The 16,868-nt window shown below is 34.1% G+C and overlaps 1 protein-coding gene across 2 annotated transcripts in view; it reads left to right on the top strand.

Annotated features, from left to right (window-relative positions):
• The window catches only part of LOC128217284 (nischarin-like), a 28,326-nt gene extending 12,057 nt beyond the window's left edge, over nt 1-16,269 (top strand). Inside the window, exons 13-18 of one of the 2 annotated variants that reach the window (XM_052924320.1) lie at nt 333-440; nt 1,828-2,052; nt 4,165-4,225; nt 8,143-8,216; nt 8,637-8,674; nt 9,201-16,269. In XM_052924320.1, coding sequence (XP_052780280.1) covers nt 333-440; nt 1,828-2,052; nt 4,165-4,225; nt 8,143-8,216; nt 8,637-8,674; nt 9,201-11,802 — 3,108 coding nt within the window. In that variant the 3' untranslated portion in view covers nt 11,803-16,269. The remainder of the gene's footprint in view (nt 1-332; nt 441-1,827; nt 2,053-4,164; nt 4,226-8,142; nt 8,217-8,636; nt 8,675-9,200) is intronic. The other variant, XM_052924321.1, reaches the window with a different exon arrangement.
• Nucleotides 16,270-16,868: the final 599 nt, after the last annotated feature.

Below are 16,868 nucleotides of genomic sequence, written 5' to 3'. Positions count from 1 at the left end.
TACATAATGTATTCATTATTTGACCTTGACCTTTAAGCTACTCCTGGACAAGACCCCAGCCACAGAGAAAGAGCTGGACACAGTAGCTATGAAGCAAGCTTTTCAGAAGTTTACCATCTACGTAATATAATTATAATTCATAAACATTTACATAATGTATTCATTATTTGACCTTGACCTTTAAGCTACTCCTGGACAAGACCCCAGCCACAGAGAAAGAGCTGGACACAGTAGCTATGAAGCAAGCTTTTCAGAAGTTTACCATCTATGTATATAATTATAATTCATAAAAAAATACATAATGTATAAGTTATTTGACGTTGACCTTTAAGGTACTGCTGGACAAGACCCCAGCCACAGAGAAAGAGCTGGACACTGTCGCTGTGATGCAGGCTATTCAGAAGTCTAGGGACAAGGCCAAAGATATCAAGCTGAGAAAGGTAAAGCATTTTTATTACTTGTGTAATATATTGGTCAACCGGTGTGAAAGATGATACCATAAACATTTAAATTTATCCTCAGTTATTAGCTCGTCTGATTTGCGAAGGAAATATTTTGAGATATTGTCATAGCCTCAGTGTCGTCGCCATCATTGTCATTTTTTTGAAAAATCTGCTTGCGATATTCAAATGAAACTTAGTTCACATTCATTTAACTCATGTTCATATACATTGTAACCATCATTCTTTGAAGTATTAACTTTTTGTTGAATATAAGTTTTTATGCATAGTTTTTCTGATATCATACTTATATTTAATATCTTGCAACATTTGACACAAATCTGCATATATTGCGTACAGTCATATAACAAAAACAAAAGTGAAAAGAACTGATATTGTAGGCAGTAAATCAAGATTTATTGACATCGCCATCTTATATTATACTGTTGTAGTAAAATACTGTGAAATCACCACTTTTATTATATACCCATTGTCAATCCACTCGCAAAACATATCGCAAAATACGGTAGTCCGTATTCCACTCTTGTGACGTTACGTCATTACAAGTATCGTTGCGCGATGTTAAAATGGCGTCATAACACAAAATAGTGTGTCATTAAAATGACATTTATTATGAATACATGTGGCTTCGGTTTTGATTCGGAATGTCGTATTCCACTCTCGTGGAATTTTGCAGATTTTGATTTTACTCAGCTTGCGCCTCGTGAAATCCGAATCTGCAAAAAGCCACTCAAGTCTAATACAACCTCCGGGATCAAAAAGCATTTCTTATAACCCTATTATATCGGCAGTATAAATTGAGAATTTATGTTGGGATCTTGAATTCATGGATAATCCAACGAACGAAAACCGCAAAAATTAATGTCCCACGAAATTGAATGATTTCACAGTACCTTATTTAGTGTATGTGTTATATAAATTACTTCCCCTTTGATCTAGCAGTGCATGAATATCTAATAAACCCTCAGCAACCAGTCTAGTCAATAGCAAATACTTATTTTAAAATGCATGTTTCTACTTCTTCAGGGACCCAGGAGCGCATTGCTAGCAAATTCACCCCGAGCAACCAGGCCAATACCTACTTGAAAATGACATGTTATTACTTTTTCAGGGACCCAGCAACGCGTCGCTAGCAAATTCACCCCTAGCAACCAGGCTAATACCTACTTTAAAATGACATGTTATTACTTCTGCAGGGACCCAGCAGCGCGTCGCTAGCAAATTCACCCCTAGCAACCAGGCTAATACCTACTTTAAAATGACATGTAATTACTTCTGCATGGACCCAGCAGCGCGTCGCTAGCAAATTCACCCCTAGCAACCAGGCCACTACCTACTTTAAAATGTCATGTAATTACTTCTGCAGGGACCCAGCAGCGCTTCACTAGCAAATTCACCCCTAGCAACCAGTCTTGGCAGAAGCTCTAGCAACCCAAACCTTCTCAACCAATCAGGCTCCAGAAACAGCCTGGGTCGTATGCAGAGCAAATCTAGCTTCAGCGGTTACCATAGCAACTATGATGAGATGCCAGGCCCTAGTGATGCTGTTGGTTGCCATGACAACACAGGTGCTTCAACATCAGGTAATCATGTATGTATCATCCCGCACTTACCCTTCTAACCAAGCTTTCCTGAACACCTTTTGTTCGTTATGTCTGTTTTTTTACCATAGTTTGCTAGCTTGTGATTTCTACTGTGCTGAAAAGTTACACAAAATAATTAATCGAATATGGTATTTTTCATTTTGCATTCTGAAATTTTATAGTTTCTGTAGGTTTTGAGATTTGTGTTGTTTCTGCAATAAAAAATACCTGTCTTAAAACAGTAACATTATTTATCTCTTGCCACTATTTAGATTAGGGTTTTGCCAGGTTTTTAAAGGAAAGGGTGCTGCAAAAAAGGTACAGTGCTAAGGGTTAAAAGGGCAGACTGTATCTGGTCGTGAAGAACTTGATCATTTGAAGTTTACAGAAAATATTGTGAATTGTGTTTACCATATTATACTGTGTATAGGCCGCTAGCATAGATAGGATGCAGGCAAAAAAATGGTGAAAAAAATGGGTAAAACCCCTTAATATCAAAGATAGGACGCAGCGGAAAAATGTCCCATTGATAAAAAAGTAAACAGTCTGTTTGTTTTCCATTTATTTCAATAAATCATTTTAAAGTGAACATTTTATTTATATACATGTGTTTACTGCTTGATTTTATCTACCATAGTTGTTTCTTCGGTGGACACCGTACCAGTACTTACCCCTTTGTCACTGCTCAGAGAATTTCAGCCTGAAATGGACACGAGCAAAAAAATCAAAATCTAATACTAAAGCAAGCATTTTTTTTTCAACATTCTGGGGTAAAAAAGTCCGTCCTATACACAATATTATACGGTAATTGAAGTACTATAAGGTCTGTCCTATACACAATATTATACGGTAATTGAAGTACTATAAGGTCTGTCCTATACACAATATTATACGGTAATTGAAGTACTATAAGGTCTGTCCTATACACAATATTATACGGTAATTGAAGTACTATAAGGTCTGTCCTATACACAATATTATACGGTAATTGAAGTACTATAAGGTCAAACTGCAGCACCCTTTATTAACTTGTTTTTGTGTGATTACCTAAGTATTTTGCTTGTATACTGCTCGTTGAAATATCTTTGCAATACATTCATGTTCATAGAAGTAGCATGCTTTAGACTATTGTTTGCCATTTTCCGTGTGCATTCCTCAATAAGAGTGATTTCCAACTCTCTTATAAGCACATCTTTTTTAAATGAAAATAGATCAAAGATCCAGGTATATTGATTGCCTTAGTGTTGTTGTCGGCAGCAGCATGCAAATTCTTTTATTAAAATATCATTATCTTTATCTAAAAACCTTTTTATGACTTCGAAGGGCAGAATATAGTTATTGGACAGTCCATCTGTCAGTCCATCCCCATGGTTTCTGATCAATAACTGAAGAACGCATGGGTCCAGGAACCTCAAACTTGGTAGGCAGGTTGTTCATGACCAGCAAATGACCCCTATTGATTTTGAGGTCAACGGTCAAGGCTAAGGTGAAGGTGATTTTAATGGAAACTTGGTACAAACATAATGCTAGAGATATATGCACATGTAAAGCAAACTTCATAACTCTGGTTTTAATCATTGTTGAGTTATCCCCCTTTTTTCATCTTAAAATCAACAACACAGGCTTGAATTGGCATTCACTTTGCAACATTCTTATATAACAGCAGATTGATAGATTTTAAAGATATTTTTACCGCAACAAATTCTTTATGCAATGGAATTCAGTTTGTTTGACCCTGACCTTGACTGTTGTTTTTCCTTATTAAACAGCCCTGACATCTTCAATGTTTTAATTTAAGTTCAGTGAAGGAGTTAAAAGCCCTTTCTCCCATATCGTTTGTATATAAAATTTGAATCATTTCTTTTAAATACTTGCTGAAAGATTATGTACATAATGTAGGTCAAAAAAGGTCAAACGGATTTCTCAAATCTTCACAGTTCTACATTAAGTAGAACTTAAACAAACTCAATCAAAAATCAAATATGTGTTTTTCAAACTTCATCTTTATGCCTTAAATACTGTGACAAATATAAAAGTAAAAGAAAAGATTTTGTCAGAGAGAACAGAATTGACCCATGCCATCCCAATCTGACCTTGACCCGACCTTGACCTATTTTCAGGTAAGACAGACCACGCCTCTCCTTCAGAAATATAATCTTTATACCCGCTTGCAAAACACAGGTAACACTCTTGAATTTATACCTTATTCCACAGGAATAGATGGACATACTTGTACTCGGCTTAAGTTTGAAGTTAATTATTTGAAAATCAAATGCTTCTAATATCTTTTAAAGCTGCACTCTCAAAGATTAACCGTTCTGCCAACTTTAAAAAAATAAAAATTGTCTTGGAAGGAGCCAACTTCTGCGTAAATATCTGGAAACCAGTGTAATAAGAAATCTGACTAAAGATAAGATCACAGCTCTTCATATTAATTGTCAAAAATTTGATGTTTGTGGCAAAAAGCTTCAACAAAATTATCAATAATTATGATGTGTTTTTCAAACTCCATTTAAGAAAATTGAAGTTTTCTGCATTTTTTTTTAACAATTTAGTTCTTTTCTGTTGTAAGTTATCTTATATTACTGAATTGAAGGCATTGATGCCAAAATCAACTGATTCTCGAGACCAAAAAAATCACAAATGTCAGAACTGTCCATCTGTGAGAGTGCAGCTTTAAGGCTTATTTTGCATTTGGTTGGTTTGTTATGACTTCATTAGCTTTATTGTTTTGTTTTTTATGCTAAATTTAGATTTTGAGAGCTTAGCATAATACTGTTGTAACGCTTTTTATTTGAATGTTGAAAGAAGTCTCGCACTAAGCCTGCCCTATGCATATTGTAAAATAATTTAATCCATATTCAATTTGCATTAAAAAGTATTTCATCTTAAAATATTTTATTCAACATATTTTATTTTTAAAGACGATATACACAGGGACATGTACAATTTAAATAGAAATTGTAACGGATGGAAACAAAAATGTTCACTTATAATGGTTGACATAATTTTTGAACCAATGGGATGACAGACAAAAAAACCCAGCTTTTTTACTTTTAATTTAAGATTTATTTTCATATAAAACAACATTTAATTTGCAATACTTTTAAAGTTGAATCTTCAACATATTGGTTGGTCATATTGAAAGTGTTACTTAATAATTTGTCTAATTATTATATGTCAGTAAGGAGCATCATTTAACCACACGCTTTAAATTAACTTTGAGCTGCCAGTTACTTATAAAATAACATAATAACATAGTGTGAAAAATAAAACTGACAAAAAGTGAAAAAGGCGGGGCTTTGTTAGTAACAAAATAATTTCAACCATTATTTAAATTATCATTCACCTGGAGCTCTATATGAAAATGAATTGTTTATCTTGCTGTGCCAGACTTGGAACGATTATTTTTTTATAGATCCAAAAATAAACACTTACGAATTTTTATACATATATATTCATAGTGTTCCTGTCCTTGTAAAAATATTATGACAGTAAAAAGAAGATAAAGAACTTAGTTTGTTTGAATTATGCATCAATGTATATTAATTTAACTACTAGCTTCTGCTTCAAGATAACATCTAAGTACATTGAGATTTTAATAAACATTTATAATTTTGGGTATAGAAAACATAGTTAACATTATATGAATCAAAATAAAGAAATGTTGAACATTACAGTAGAATAAGCAATCATTTGAGTTTGGCTGCTTTTCAAAGAAGAAAAGTCAGGGTGTTGTTATGGCCTTGGTTTCGTTGTCATCAGCGTTGTCATCAGTGTTGTCATCAGTGTTGCACAATTTTACCTTTGACTCTTATTCAAACCATTCAAGATGTTCATCTCAAACTTGGAACACATGTTGCCAGAGATAATAAGCACATGTACAGGAAGGTCCATAACTCTGGCTATAATAATTGTTAAGTTATGACCATTGTTAGAATGAAAAATCCAGATATACGTAACCAATCTCCCTGCAGCGTTTCTATTTATTTACTTATCCCTTCCTCACCCCAATTTGTACTAAATATAATCAAAATAGTTCCAAACATTTCCTCTCACCTTTATATAACCTGTCTTGACCATGATATGGGATATTGGTGTGGGCTTAACTAGTTAACTTTCCATTTTGCTTGAAACTCCTGGACCTAATATAGTAAAATATCTACTATAACTGCATTGGTGTGTAACCCACATTGTAATAATCTTTATTAGCTTTTAATATTGTTTAATAAATCTTCTTTTAAGCTCATGTGCTTCTTCGTAGCCTTGGGTTTGTCGTCATCAGCGTTGTTTTAAACTATTTCATGGTTTATGACATGTACATAGAAGTTTGTGCACGTTTTTCGTTGACAGTATGTGCTTCTGTAGCAAGTCCCATAACTCCGGTTAATACATTTGTCATTTCACGTGATCAATAGAAAGATTTATGTTTTTTGGCTTCTGCTGTTATGAAAACATGAATTAACCCTTAGGCTGCTGATGGCGATTTTAAAGGCTTTGCAAACAGCTTGGAACCAGACCAGACACCGAGTAACTCGGCGCCTGGTCAGGTTCCAAGCTGTTTGCCACTCAGTCAATATATCCCAAAAGTTTTAAGTAAATTGAAAGAAATTTAGAATAAAACAGACGACATTTTTGAGCAGACAACAATTTACCTAGCATGCAAAGGGTTAAGGACAGTGTTGGCTTTTCTGACCAATTTTGAACCAAAATTCACATCCATTCCTAAAACATATACTTTTTTTTCCATTTAATTTATGTGAAAAAAAATTAATATAATCTCATTTCCATTATATTTTCTGTCATTTTTTTGAAATGACACATTTTTTTCCAATCAAAAAAGCCACAACCCCATTCCCAATAAAAACACTGAAAGATCTTCTTACTAATAACTTGTAGTTTACTATATTGCTTATTAATATTTCGCTGAATTATACTAGTGTTCCAGCTTTGTACTAACCAAGCTACCTTTATATATCTTACTAAATAAATTTTGTATTTACAAGGACATGTTTGGAATAATTTGAATATGCATTATTATTTATTTTCTGTAAGATTTATAATTGTCTTAAAAAATAAATGTGTTTTTATTACTTTTTTAAACATTATTATTTAAAATGAATTAAGAACGATTTAGTGCAGAACTTATTTTTATTGCTATATAATACAGAAACATTTAATAATAGTAAGGACTTATAAAGTAAAACATCTCAGTTTCCAGAATGTAAATCTACAACTGACAGTAAAAAGTGCAAGAAATCTATACTAGCTGATGAAAGAAACTGTGTATTAAAAAAAAAAGTTCTAAAGTATCCCAGAAATAGCAAATGTTAAAAGTGACTTAATTCTGAAAATTTCATATTCTTTGAGATAGTACCTCTCTGTATCACAGTTCCATTTTTGAGGTTGTACCTCTGTGTTTCACAGTAACATTTTTGATGTAGTACCTCTCTATGTCTCAGTTCCATTTTTGAGGTAGTACCTCTCTGTGTCTCAGTTCCATTTTTGAGGTAGTAACTCGCTGTTTCACAGTTCCCTTTTTGAGGTAGTACCTCTCTGTGTCTCAGTTCCATTTTTGAGGTAGTACCTCTCTGTGTCTCAGTTACATTTTGAGGTAGTACCTCTCTGTGTCTCAGTTCCCTTTTTGAGGTAGTACCTCTCTGTTTCACAGTTCCCTTTTTGAGGTAGTACCTCTCTGTTTCACAGTTCCCTTTTTGAGGTAGTACCTCTCTGTTTCACAGTTCCCTTTTTGAGGTAGTACCTCTCTGTGTCTCAGTTCCCTTTTTGAGGTAGTACCTCTCTGTTTCACAGTTCCATTTTTGAGTAGTACCTCTCTGTTTCACAGTTACATTTATGACAAAAACAGTGGAGGTACACCTCCATTTGTTATCATTGAAATGCTTCAAACTATTTAAGACAAATTTTGTATAAGGCACAGTTTCTTTTTTTCCATTGGTTGGTTTTGGAATTTTAGGATAAAACAGAAATTGAGCAACATCAGATCTTTGTAAGCTTCGCACCTGTGACATAGTAAATAAATTTATTGATTTTTTTTGTCTTATAAATAATTCTTAAATGAACAATGATTTTATTTCCAGCTGTAGATACTTCACTTGAGCTTCCTGGCACATCCACACAGCATGACCAGCTTAGTCCATACTCTGGAAATAAGGTGGGTTAACACTGGATAAAATAGTATTGAGCTGGATTATTCGAAGAATATGGGGAGTTATACTAGCCTCCCTAGCTACTTACTTGATTCGTGAAGTTAGGTAACTCATATTTTGCATATAATGCAAATTATTGGTGTTTATTATTTGTCTAAGAAAGTTTGGTTTAGGTTTAGCATTTTATCTGATTTACAGTGATCCATGCATGTTTCACCAAAACTAAACCTGAGACATTATGTGCAAATGTACAGCAATGCCAATTACTAAGTCTTATAATCATTCAGTTTGTATTTTTTTTATCTGAAATAATAACAGATGATGATGCTGCTCACTCCATGTTCGTTTGGTTACAATTTACCTTAAATTATAAAGCTTAAAAGAAAACAATAAATCATAGAACTATTTTTTCCCTCTTTTTGCAGGCCAGAACAAGTTCTTCTACTTCTCAGGATCGACTCAGGTAGTTGGAATTGTTTTGCAATATTCATACATGACAATCTATTAAGCTTTTTTGTTTGTCCAAGAAATAATTTGGATAATATGATAGCCTTGGCGTCGTTGTTGTTGTTGGTGTTGCTGTTGTGTAAAAACATTGACTTTGGTCTTATCTGGAAAAATGGTTCAAGATATTCAACTGAAACATGTTGCCATACAGACATTTACAGCAAGGCCAATAACCCTGGCTTTTTGAAAAGTTTAGGTATGCCCCTAGTTATACTGTAGGTTCTAAGTGTTATTTTACTACTGGTATAAATGGCTTATGTCTGCTATTTTTTATGCTCTTGAAGCAAAGAGGTTTATTTTGCAAACAAATTCCTTCAGGCATCAAGCCTTTAACAAAACTAGGTTCAAGCACTATAAATAATAAGAGGTTCATTCTGTTCATCTTAAAATATGTTTGTTTTAAAAATAAAATTTGTAAACATGTGTTCTCTCTCATTTTCTGGAAGCTATATAGTGACTTAAATATTTATATACCTTTTTAGTTCCAGGCCTTCATCCACATCAAGCTATTCACCCATACCATCGGGCCAACTCACTGTAGATATATCATCTCTCCCCACCCACCATAACCCAGCTTACAACTCTGCTCTGCATGAGCGATTATTCGGGTCACCTGAGGAATCGGGATCATCAAGTGCAACAGAGGTCATCAAGTACATTCTCTGGTGCCAGGTCATTCAGTACAGCAATTCTGACACGACTCAGCCGTGTTGTGTAGTTTTGACTGAAAGACGCATATTTGTGCTTCAGCTTAAAAATGCTGAGTCATCCATACAGGAAGTGCCAGCTTTGGAAACCTTCTATATTCTACCTTTGTGCAATATTCAGCAGGTCATGGTTGGTTTGTGTTACAGTTTTGTCCGAGTAGAAGAATCCTTTGTTGGAGCCTCGGGAACATTTGCATTTATTGCGGCAGATTCTGACAAAGGCAAGGACTTCTTTGAGGAATTAAAACAGTGTTCAGAGAATGACACAAACTGTGGTGAACTGGATATTGTGAACTGTTACCAAGACTGCAGGCTTTCAAGACAGATTTTTGAGCAGGAAGAAAACGATGGAGAATGTACCGGCAGAGTAGCAAATGCCGCGTATGTGACGGAATCAGATTCTCAATCCAAAGCGTTTTTAGTGATGTCAGAGAATCATGTGTACATTATTAAAACTGATGTGTTCTTTATTCCAAAACCTTCATTCGAAGTTGATACAAAGTCTGAAAGTGAAGAAGATTTTGAAATCTTTGAAAAGTTCAGCGTCGGAGCAGAAATTGGGGAAATTAGAATGAATAATGAAAAAGGCAGAACAGAGTCCAAAGAATTGGTTCCACCTTTGTCGCCAAGTTTAAGAATCAGTTACGAAGAACATGGACTTTCTATGGTATTTCATGAGATATTAGGCTTTCACAAGTTTGATTATAAGTTCCTATCCACAAGAGCAAGAGATACATTCCTTGATGGCTTAACAAAGCTGAGATCAGAGCATGCGCATCAGATAATGCCGACATCGAGACAAGACCCGGAAGGTGGAAATGAATCTTCAGAAAGTTCTGAAGATCAGAGTGATAAGAAAGATCATTCAGGGTCAGATGGACCCCATGAGGAAAGTGATAATGAAGGTATTGAAGAAGGAAAAAGTGGGAATCAAAAGAATGATGGTTGTGATGTAGTGGATGGAATTTCTGAGGTTGGATTTGATATCAATGTTGGCCCAAAGTTGAGATCCAAGACCGAGATCATTTTGACAAAGCCGGGAGAAGATTATGGCGATGAATTGAAAGAGATGGAGCTGCCCAGTTATGCCATGCATTATTTGACTCCTGAATTGACGGCACATCTTGAATCATGTGTAAAAAATTACACGCTATTTCAAAGTTTATCTCCAAAGATGAAAGCTTTGACTGAAATGTCTGGTGAAAGAATAGCTCAATTCTTTCACTTGAATGTTATACCAGTTGGTCAAGAGTATGATGAAGAATTGCATCATATCATGTGGACAAATGCGATATCTTACACCAACCCACTTCAGGAAATATTGACCTGTGTCATGTTAAGCACAAGAGCTGTATATTTTCTCTCCGATCGCCTTGTTTCGTCCAACCGAAGCACGAATCGACCATCCTGGATGACCCATGCTAGACATGTCTCGGATTCCGTTATTGGCGCACGTTCGAGAATTACTGACAGGCATCATAGTTCAGGGATTCTACTCTCTTCCAAGAACGACTCCACAATGATTAAACCACATTGCATTCTGGATTTCTCAGATATCTACCACGTGAATGTAGGGCTATTCGATCAGTGTGTTCGACTCACAGGGAAGAGAAGAGAAAAAGTGTTCACCCTGGTCACAAGAGATGCAGAAGCCACAAGTTTGTTCATCAAACAGTTTTCAACCATGTTGAATCTATACATTTCCTCCCCTTCCTTGGAGAAAAGTTCCAGTGACATTGAACAAGATTTTTATAAGAGCTCAGACAGGCGAACAAAAACAACTTTGGAAGGCATTGAGTACACTCACCCAAGTAAGGTCAAGTTTTGTTACCCTGGCGATGAAACAATTGAAGATCTTCTATTTCTTATAAATGAGCATCTAAAATCAGCTGCTTTGAAAGTTGGGAGGGAAAATATCCTTCAGTACATTGTTGGCTACAAAACACACCTCAGTATGGAAGAGCTTGACCTAATTCCCCTTGAGCCAATCAGCATCATCCTTACAAATGAGTGTCTGTGTTTTGTAACAGAAGATCTGGTTAGCTATCCTTTACCTGATTTTGTGAGAGGATTACCCAGCATTCCAAGACAGCATGTGACGGATGTGAGGAAAATTGAGTACCTGAAGTGTATTAAGCAGAGAAAAAACAATGCAAGGGACATAACTCTGGTTTTCTCAGACGAAAAAGAGGACATTATTCTCGTACCAGATCATTACAGTCTGGAGGAGGGCTGTTCCAGGGATTCGCCGAAGGAGATTCCATTTCGGTTGTTTATTCAAAATGAAAGGGAACTGAACAAGTTTTTGACATCACTGAAAAATAGGTCCCGAGATTTACACCAGATGCATGATGAGTTACAAGTTATTGATATTTAAATTAGTGTGATATTTTTTTTCTATTAAAAGAAGAATTAGGCCAGTTATCCAGTTATGCTTTTCATAAATTGTTATAGAACAGGTTCAGTATGTGACAGTGTTGTTGTTATTCTTTTAATCTTTTGCAATAACTTTGTTGAAGAATATCACATGAACCTAGAAACACATGTTACTAGTTGCTAGACAAATATGTAAAGCAAGAACCACAACCCTGGCATTTGGCCAAAAACTTTTTATTGTTTGAACAACTTTGTAAACTGGAGATCTCAAGTGTTTTTGAGAAAATATCATTATTTGTTTAGATATATTTTGTACACCTTTTTTACCAAATGATTTTCATGAAATGGCACTTTATATAAAATAATAATCAAGAAATGGCACTTTCGCTTGTATGTACCAATCATAAAATGGCACTTTATATAAAATAATAATCAAGAAATGGCACTTTCGCTTGTATGTACCAATCATAAAATGGCACTTTGTATAAAATGATAATCATGAAAAGTACTTTTGATATTATGTATGTACTGTGTACAGAATCTTGTTTTCTTATTATTGGAGTATAATTTAACAGACCAACCAAGTTAATTCTGTGTTTAGGGTCTGTTTCCAATTTCAAAACCGACCTAACAAGCAAAAAAATCAATAAAAATTTTGAGAGAAAAATGAACATGTTATAATTAAGGGAACTACCCTTGCAGGATAATAAATATAAATAAAATAAGTAAATCTACGGTTTATTATATACTTACAGATTAATTTGTTGATTAAATGTTATTTTAGCTTTAATTTTGCTGACTATTTGGATTTTTGGAAACTCTGTTTATTTATGTTGGTTGAAGACTCTAAACCTACCAGCCTGATGATGCTAAACACTGTGTCAATTTGTCTTGGCCAGCTGTGGGCTGGTATTCAAAAATCTTGTTAAGTCATTTGCTTACTTAAGTCAATTTCTTTAGTAAATTATCTCACTGGTCATATTCTGTAATAATGTAATAATAGCAGAAATACTTTTTTGTTGTTGATTTTATCAAATATACAAATTTTTATGTTAAAAACACTTATATTTTTGTTTTAATATGGCCACAAAAATCATATTTTATATCATATATCAGGAGATCAACTTAAGTTAAGACATGACTTAAGAAATTTTATTATGAAAACGGCCCTAAACTATTGTTTTGAATATCTTAGGAATTGACAAATCGTTTATGATCTTTTTAAAACTGGTGCAATGAGGATAAGTCGGGATAACAGATATTCAAACTGGTATTGCTTTTTGTAATATTGTTGTATTTATATGTGGAATGTGTTCATTTTAAGAAAATGTTGAATGCATTTTTGTAGTTTTATTTTATGTGAGGAAAGTGTTCATTTTAAAAAAATGTATATTGTTTTGTTATATGATGACTGATTGGTAACATTAAATAATTTATTTTTAATAAAATTTTATTAGATAATAAGTTACGGTATAACCTACAATTTACAACAGCCAATGAGATTCTAATAACAGGGCTTCCATTAAGAATTTGAAACTGGAAGTATGAACTTCCTGTTCATCAATTTTGATTTTTTTTCACTGAAATGTGGAAGTTTAAGTCTCATGAATACAATATATATTTTTCCACTATTTTTCAACTAGTATGTTAAAAAAAAGTTATTTGCAACTTTAAGTTGCCAAATTCAAAGACTTGTATTATAGTAATTAATTTGATTGAAATTGTGACCATAAAAGTAATAATGACACAAGGTTTTGATTTTTGAACTTCCAAGCTTTCAACTTTTATTCAAAATTATAGAAGTTTTTGTACTTTCAAGGAATCAAGTTTGGAAGTTTTAACCCATTTCTAGGGAGAAATATACTTCCAAACTTCCTTTAATGGAAGCCCTGCAATAAGTATCATGCCTCATTGTTAGAATTGTATTTTTACTACCTAACAGACATGATGTCATTATTTAGATTCATGTCCCTTGAAAAGACATGTACTTATATATATATAAGTAAGTTTAAACATATTGTGTTAAAACTTGATTACCAAGAAATGGCTGGCTTGCTTTGCTAGCTTCTCCTTTCTTAAAACTGAAATTAACACAACTATTGATTAGATTACCGTAAATGACTGGGTATAAGACGATAGGGGGTATTAGACGCAGGGAAAAAAATCTGTGAAAAATCCGAGAAAAAAACTTTTAATCTATGTTTTTGGTTAAAAGACGCATAGAAAAAAATGTCAAAATCGTCCGGCATTTTCAGCCACCATGTTTGTTGACAGTGAAAGCAAAAAATATTTTGACAGTGCCCAACTTTGCTTTTTTATATGTAAGTTTGATTATTGTTTAATTCAATTTATTATTCAAAATAATATTGAATACCGTAATTCACAAGAGTTCGGACACCATAAATTAATTATTTTTTTCGCTCTCCGAATACATAGAAAATTATCATTTTTACATTTTATTTACATGTTTGTTTAACCTGCCTTTTTTCTTCATGTTTGCTTTTTACCACTTATTAATTTATCCGTAGTAATCAATGGTCATAAACTTATTTATTACGCCTATAAGTGTAAATCCTTCATGAAGTTAATTAAAACACCATTTTATACATGCACTGAACTGAATAAACACATTCTATCGGCTTCAGATCAAAGTGTCACACTGTGTGACGTCACATAACTTACAGTTATGCCCACGAGGATCTCGTGGAGAGCATGGACATTGCTATGCAGGATTAATGTATAACTGTACAATTATTGCTTCATATAGTCTATAAGTGTGGTACAAGTTTGAAAGCTTATTGGCAGATCGTTTTACAAACATGCCATGTCGATGTTTTCTTAATCCCTTGATTGCCCTTGTTGTTTGTTTAATCCTCAAATAAATATATCACACTTCCTTTTCAACAGGCAATAAATCGTTTAGGATGGGTAGTAACTAATTAAATTGTCACAGTGGTGTATACGGTTAGGTAATCTAGCCAGGCAATGTAAAGATAAAAATCAATATTCTTCGTCTGTGAAACTTGGTAACTATGAAAGTTATGATTGATGTCCTTTGGGTGTCCGAAAGTTAGGTACGCAAAATAAATTATTTTGGGAAATAATTATGGGTGTCCAAATATAAAATATTTTTGTTGAAATTATAAACGTCTTACGATATACCGTATCCCGATCTTCAACTGCCGTTTTAACCCGTATATACTCGATCAATATGACGCGAGTAACATCCCTTTCTACATAAATCTAAAGAAACTCTCGGCTTGAAATTGACATCAACTGCCGTTTTAACCCGTATATACTCGATCAATATGACGCGAGTAACATCCCTTTCTACATAAATCTAAAGAAACTCTCGGCTTGAAATTGACATCAGAAAAAAAGTTCAAAAAATTGTTACTGGGTATTATACGCAGGCATTTTTTTGCATCAAAATCTGAGGGAAAAAAGTGCGTCTAATACCCAGTCATTTACGGTAAAACCTATTTCGGGCTCCAAAATGTAATCATCAACTCTTGAATTTTTTTAAACTTAACAGACATTAGCAGATGATTTGGTTCCCCTCCATTACTATCTAAGTCAGTTAGAACATATACTATCTAAATGACTCAGAGGGGCTCACTAGCTCTGCCCTTCTTTATCATTAAGATTTTACACAACATGTTTGAACAATCATTTGGTTAAAAATTAAATATGAAACCTAGTAGCAAAACAACGCACCCTGCCCCTATGATTTATATAAGGGGTGGTGGAGCATAATGTCATTTGATATAATATCATGGCTTCTCCTTATAGCTAATACTTTATGATTCTAAGGTTTAACTGCCTTTTGCTGTGTATAGCACTGGCACACAGGACCCCCCATTTAACGTCCCTCCTGAGAGACAATTAGTATTTGTTTAGTGGTGCAGCAGGGAATCAAACCTACGACCACTGAACTGACAGTCAATAGTGTTACCACTAGACCAAAGATCGGCCACATATATCCATTGGTTTAACAGTGAAAAGGGGCAGGGTGCATTTTTTTGACAAACCCCCTTGACCACGCCCCTCCCCCCCCCCCCCCCCCCCATTAAAAAATCCCAGCCAGACTTATTAATGATGATGGGAGAATTATTTTTTTTGTATGTTATCATCAGTAACAGTTCCCCCATAATTATTAATAAGTCTGGGATTTTTTTTAAGAAAAAGGGGGACTGGGTGGGGCATGGTCAAAGGGGTGTAGCAAAACAGCGCACCCTGCCCCTATGATTTATACAAGGTGTGGTGGAGCATTATGTCATTTGCACATGATTGTATATTTATGAGGTATATTCTGTATTTGATATATGACAATATTTTGTATTGCTTAACCCAAGCCAATTTTTATATATTGCTTGTTGTAGAGTTGTATTGTCTTCTGGATGGTATTCACCTCATTGTCATAACATTTTGTTGAAATATGATAAAGAATAAAAAAGAGTAAAAATCATGGGTTTATATTTATATACTTAACTCCAAGTGTTTTTGCTGAACTAATTTTTTCTTGTGGTTTTAAGGGACTCGTTCATGGTTTGTAAAATGCACTTTATTTATAACAAAATAAATACGTAGCAAATCATTAGGAATGTAAAAATTAAGATACTGACAGCTGGAACCCTACATCTAGTGTTGATATATGCTCAAATTTTGCCTTTGAGGTCAACGATTTCAAATCAAGTTACTTACGCGATTCAACAATAGGCCTTTCAAACACAAGAGGCAGGGTGTGTTGTTTTGACACAACACTTTAGCCACGCCCTTCTCCCCCATTTTTTTTTCAAAAATATCCCAGGCTTATGAATAATGTTGGGGGAACTGTTACTTATGATAAATTTAAAAAAAAATGGAAAAAATATCTTTGTATCTTTTACAAAGATCATACAATAACAATTCAAACAGTAGTAACAGTTCCCTCAACACTATTAATAAGCCTGAGATTATTATTTTTTAAAAAGGGGTGGAGGGGCGTGGTCAAAGGGTTATGTCAAAACAACGCACACTGCCCTTGTGCTTTCAACTATCGGTTTATATTGATGGAGACATTTCGAC

The sequence above is a fragment of the Mya arenaria genome, chromosome 14 (assembly GCF_026914265.1).
Source record: "Mya arenaria isolate MELC-2E11 chromosome 14, ASM2691426v1".
In the NCBI taxonomy this organism is placed as follows: domain Eukaryota; kingdom Metazoa; phylum Mollusca; class Bivalvia; order Myida; family Myidae; genus Mya; species Mya arenaria.
Note: the sequence above shows the minus strand (reverse complement) of the source record. Positions and strands in the feature narration are given on the sequence as shown.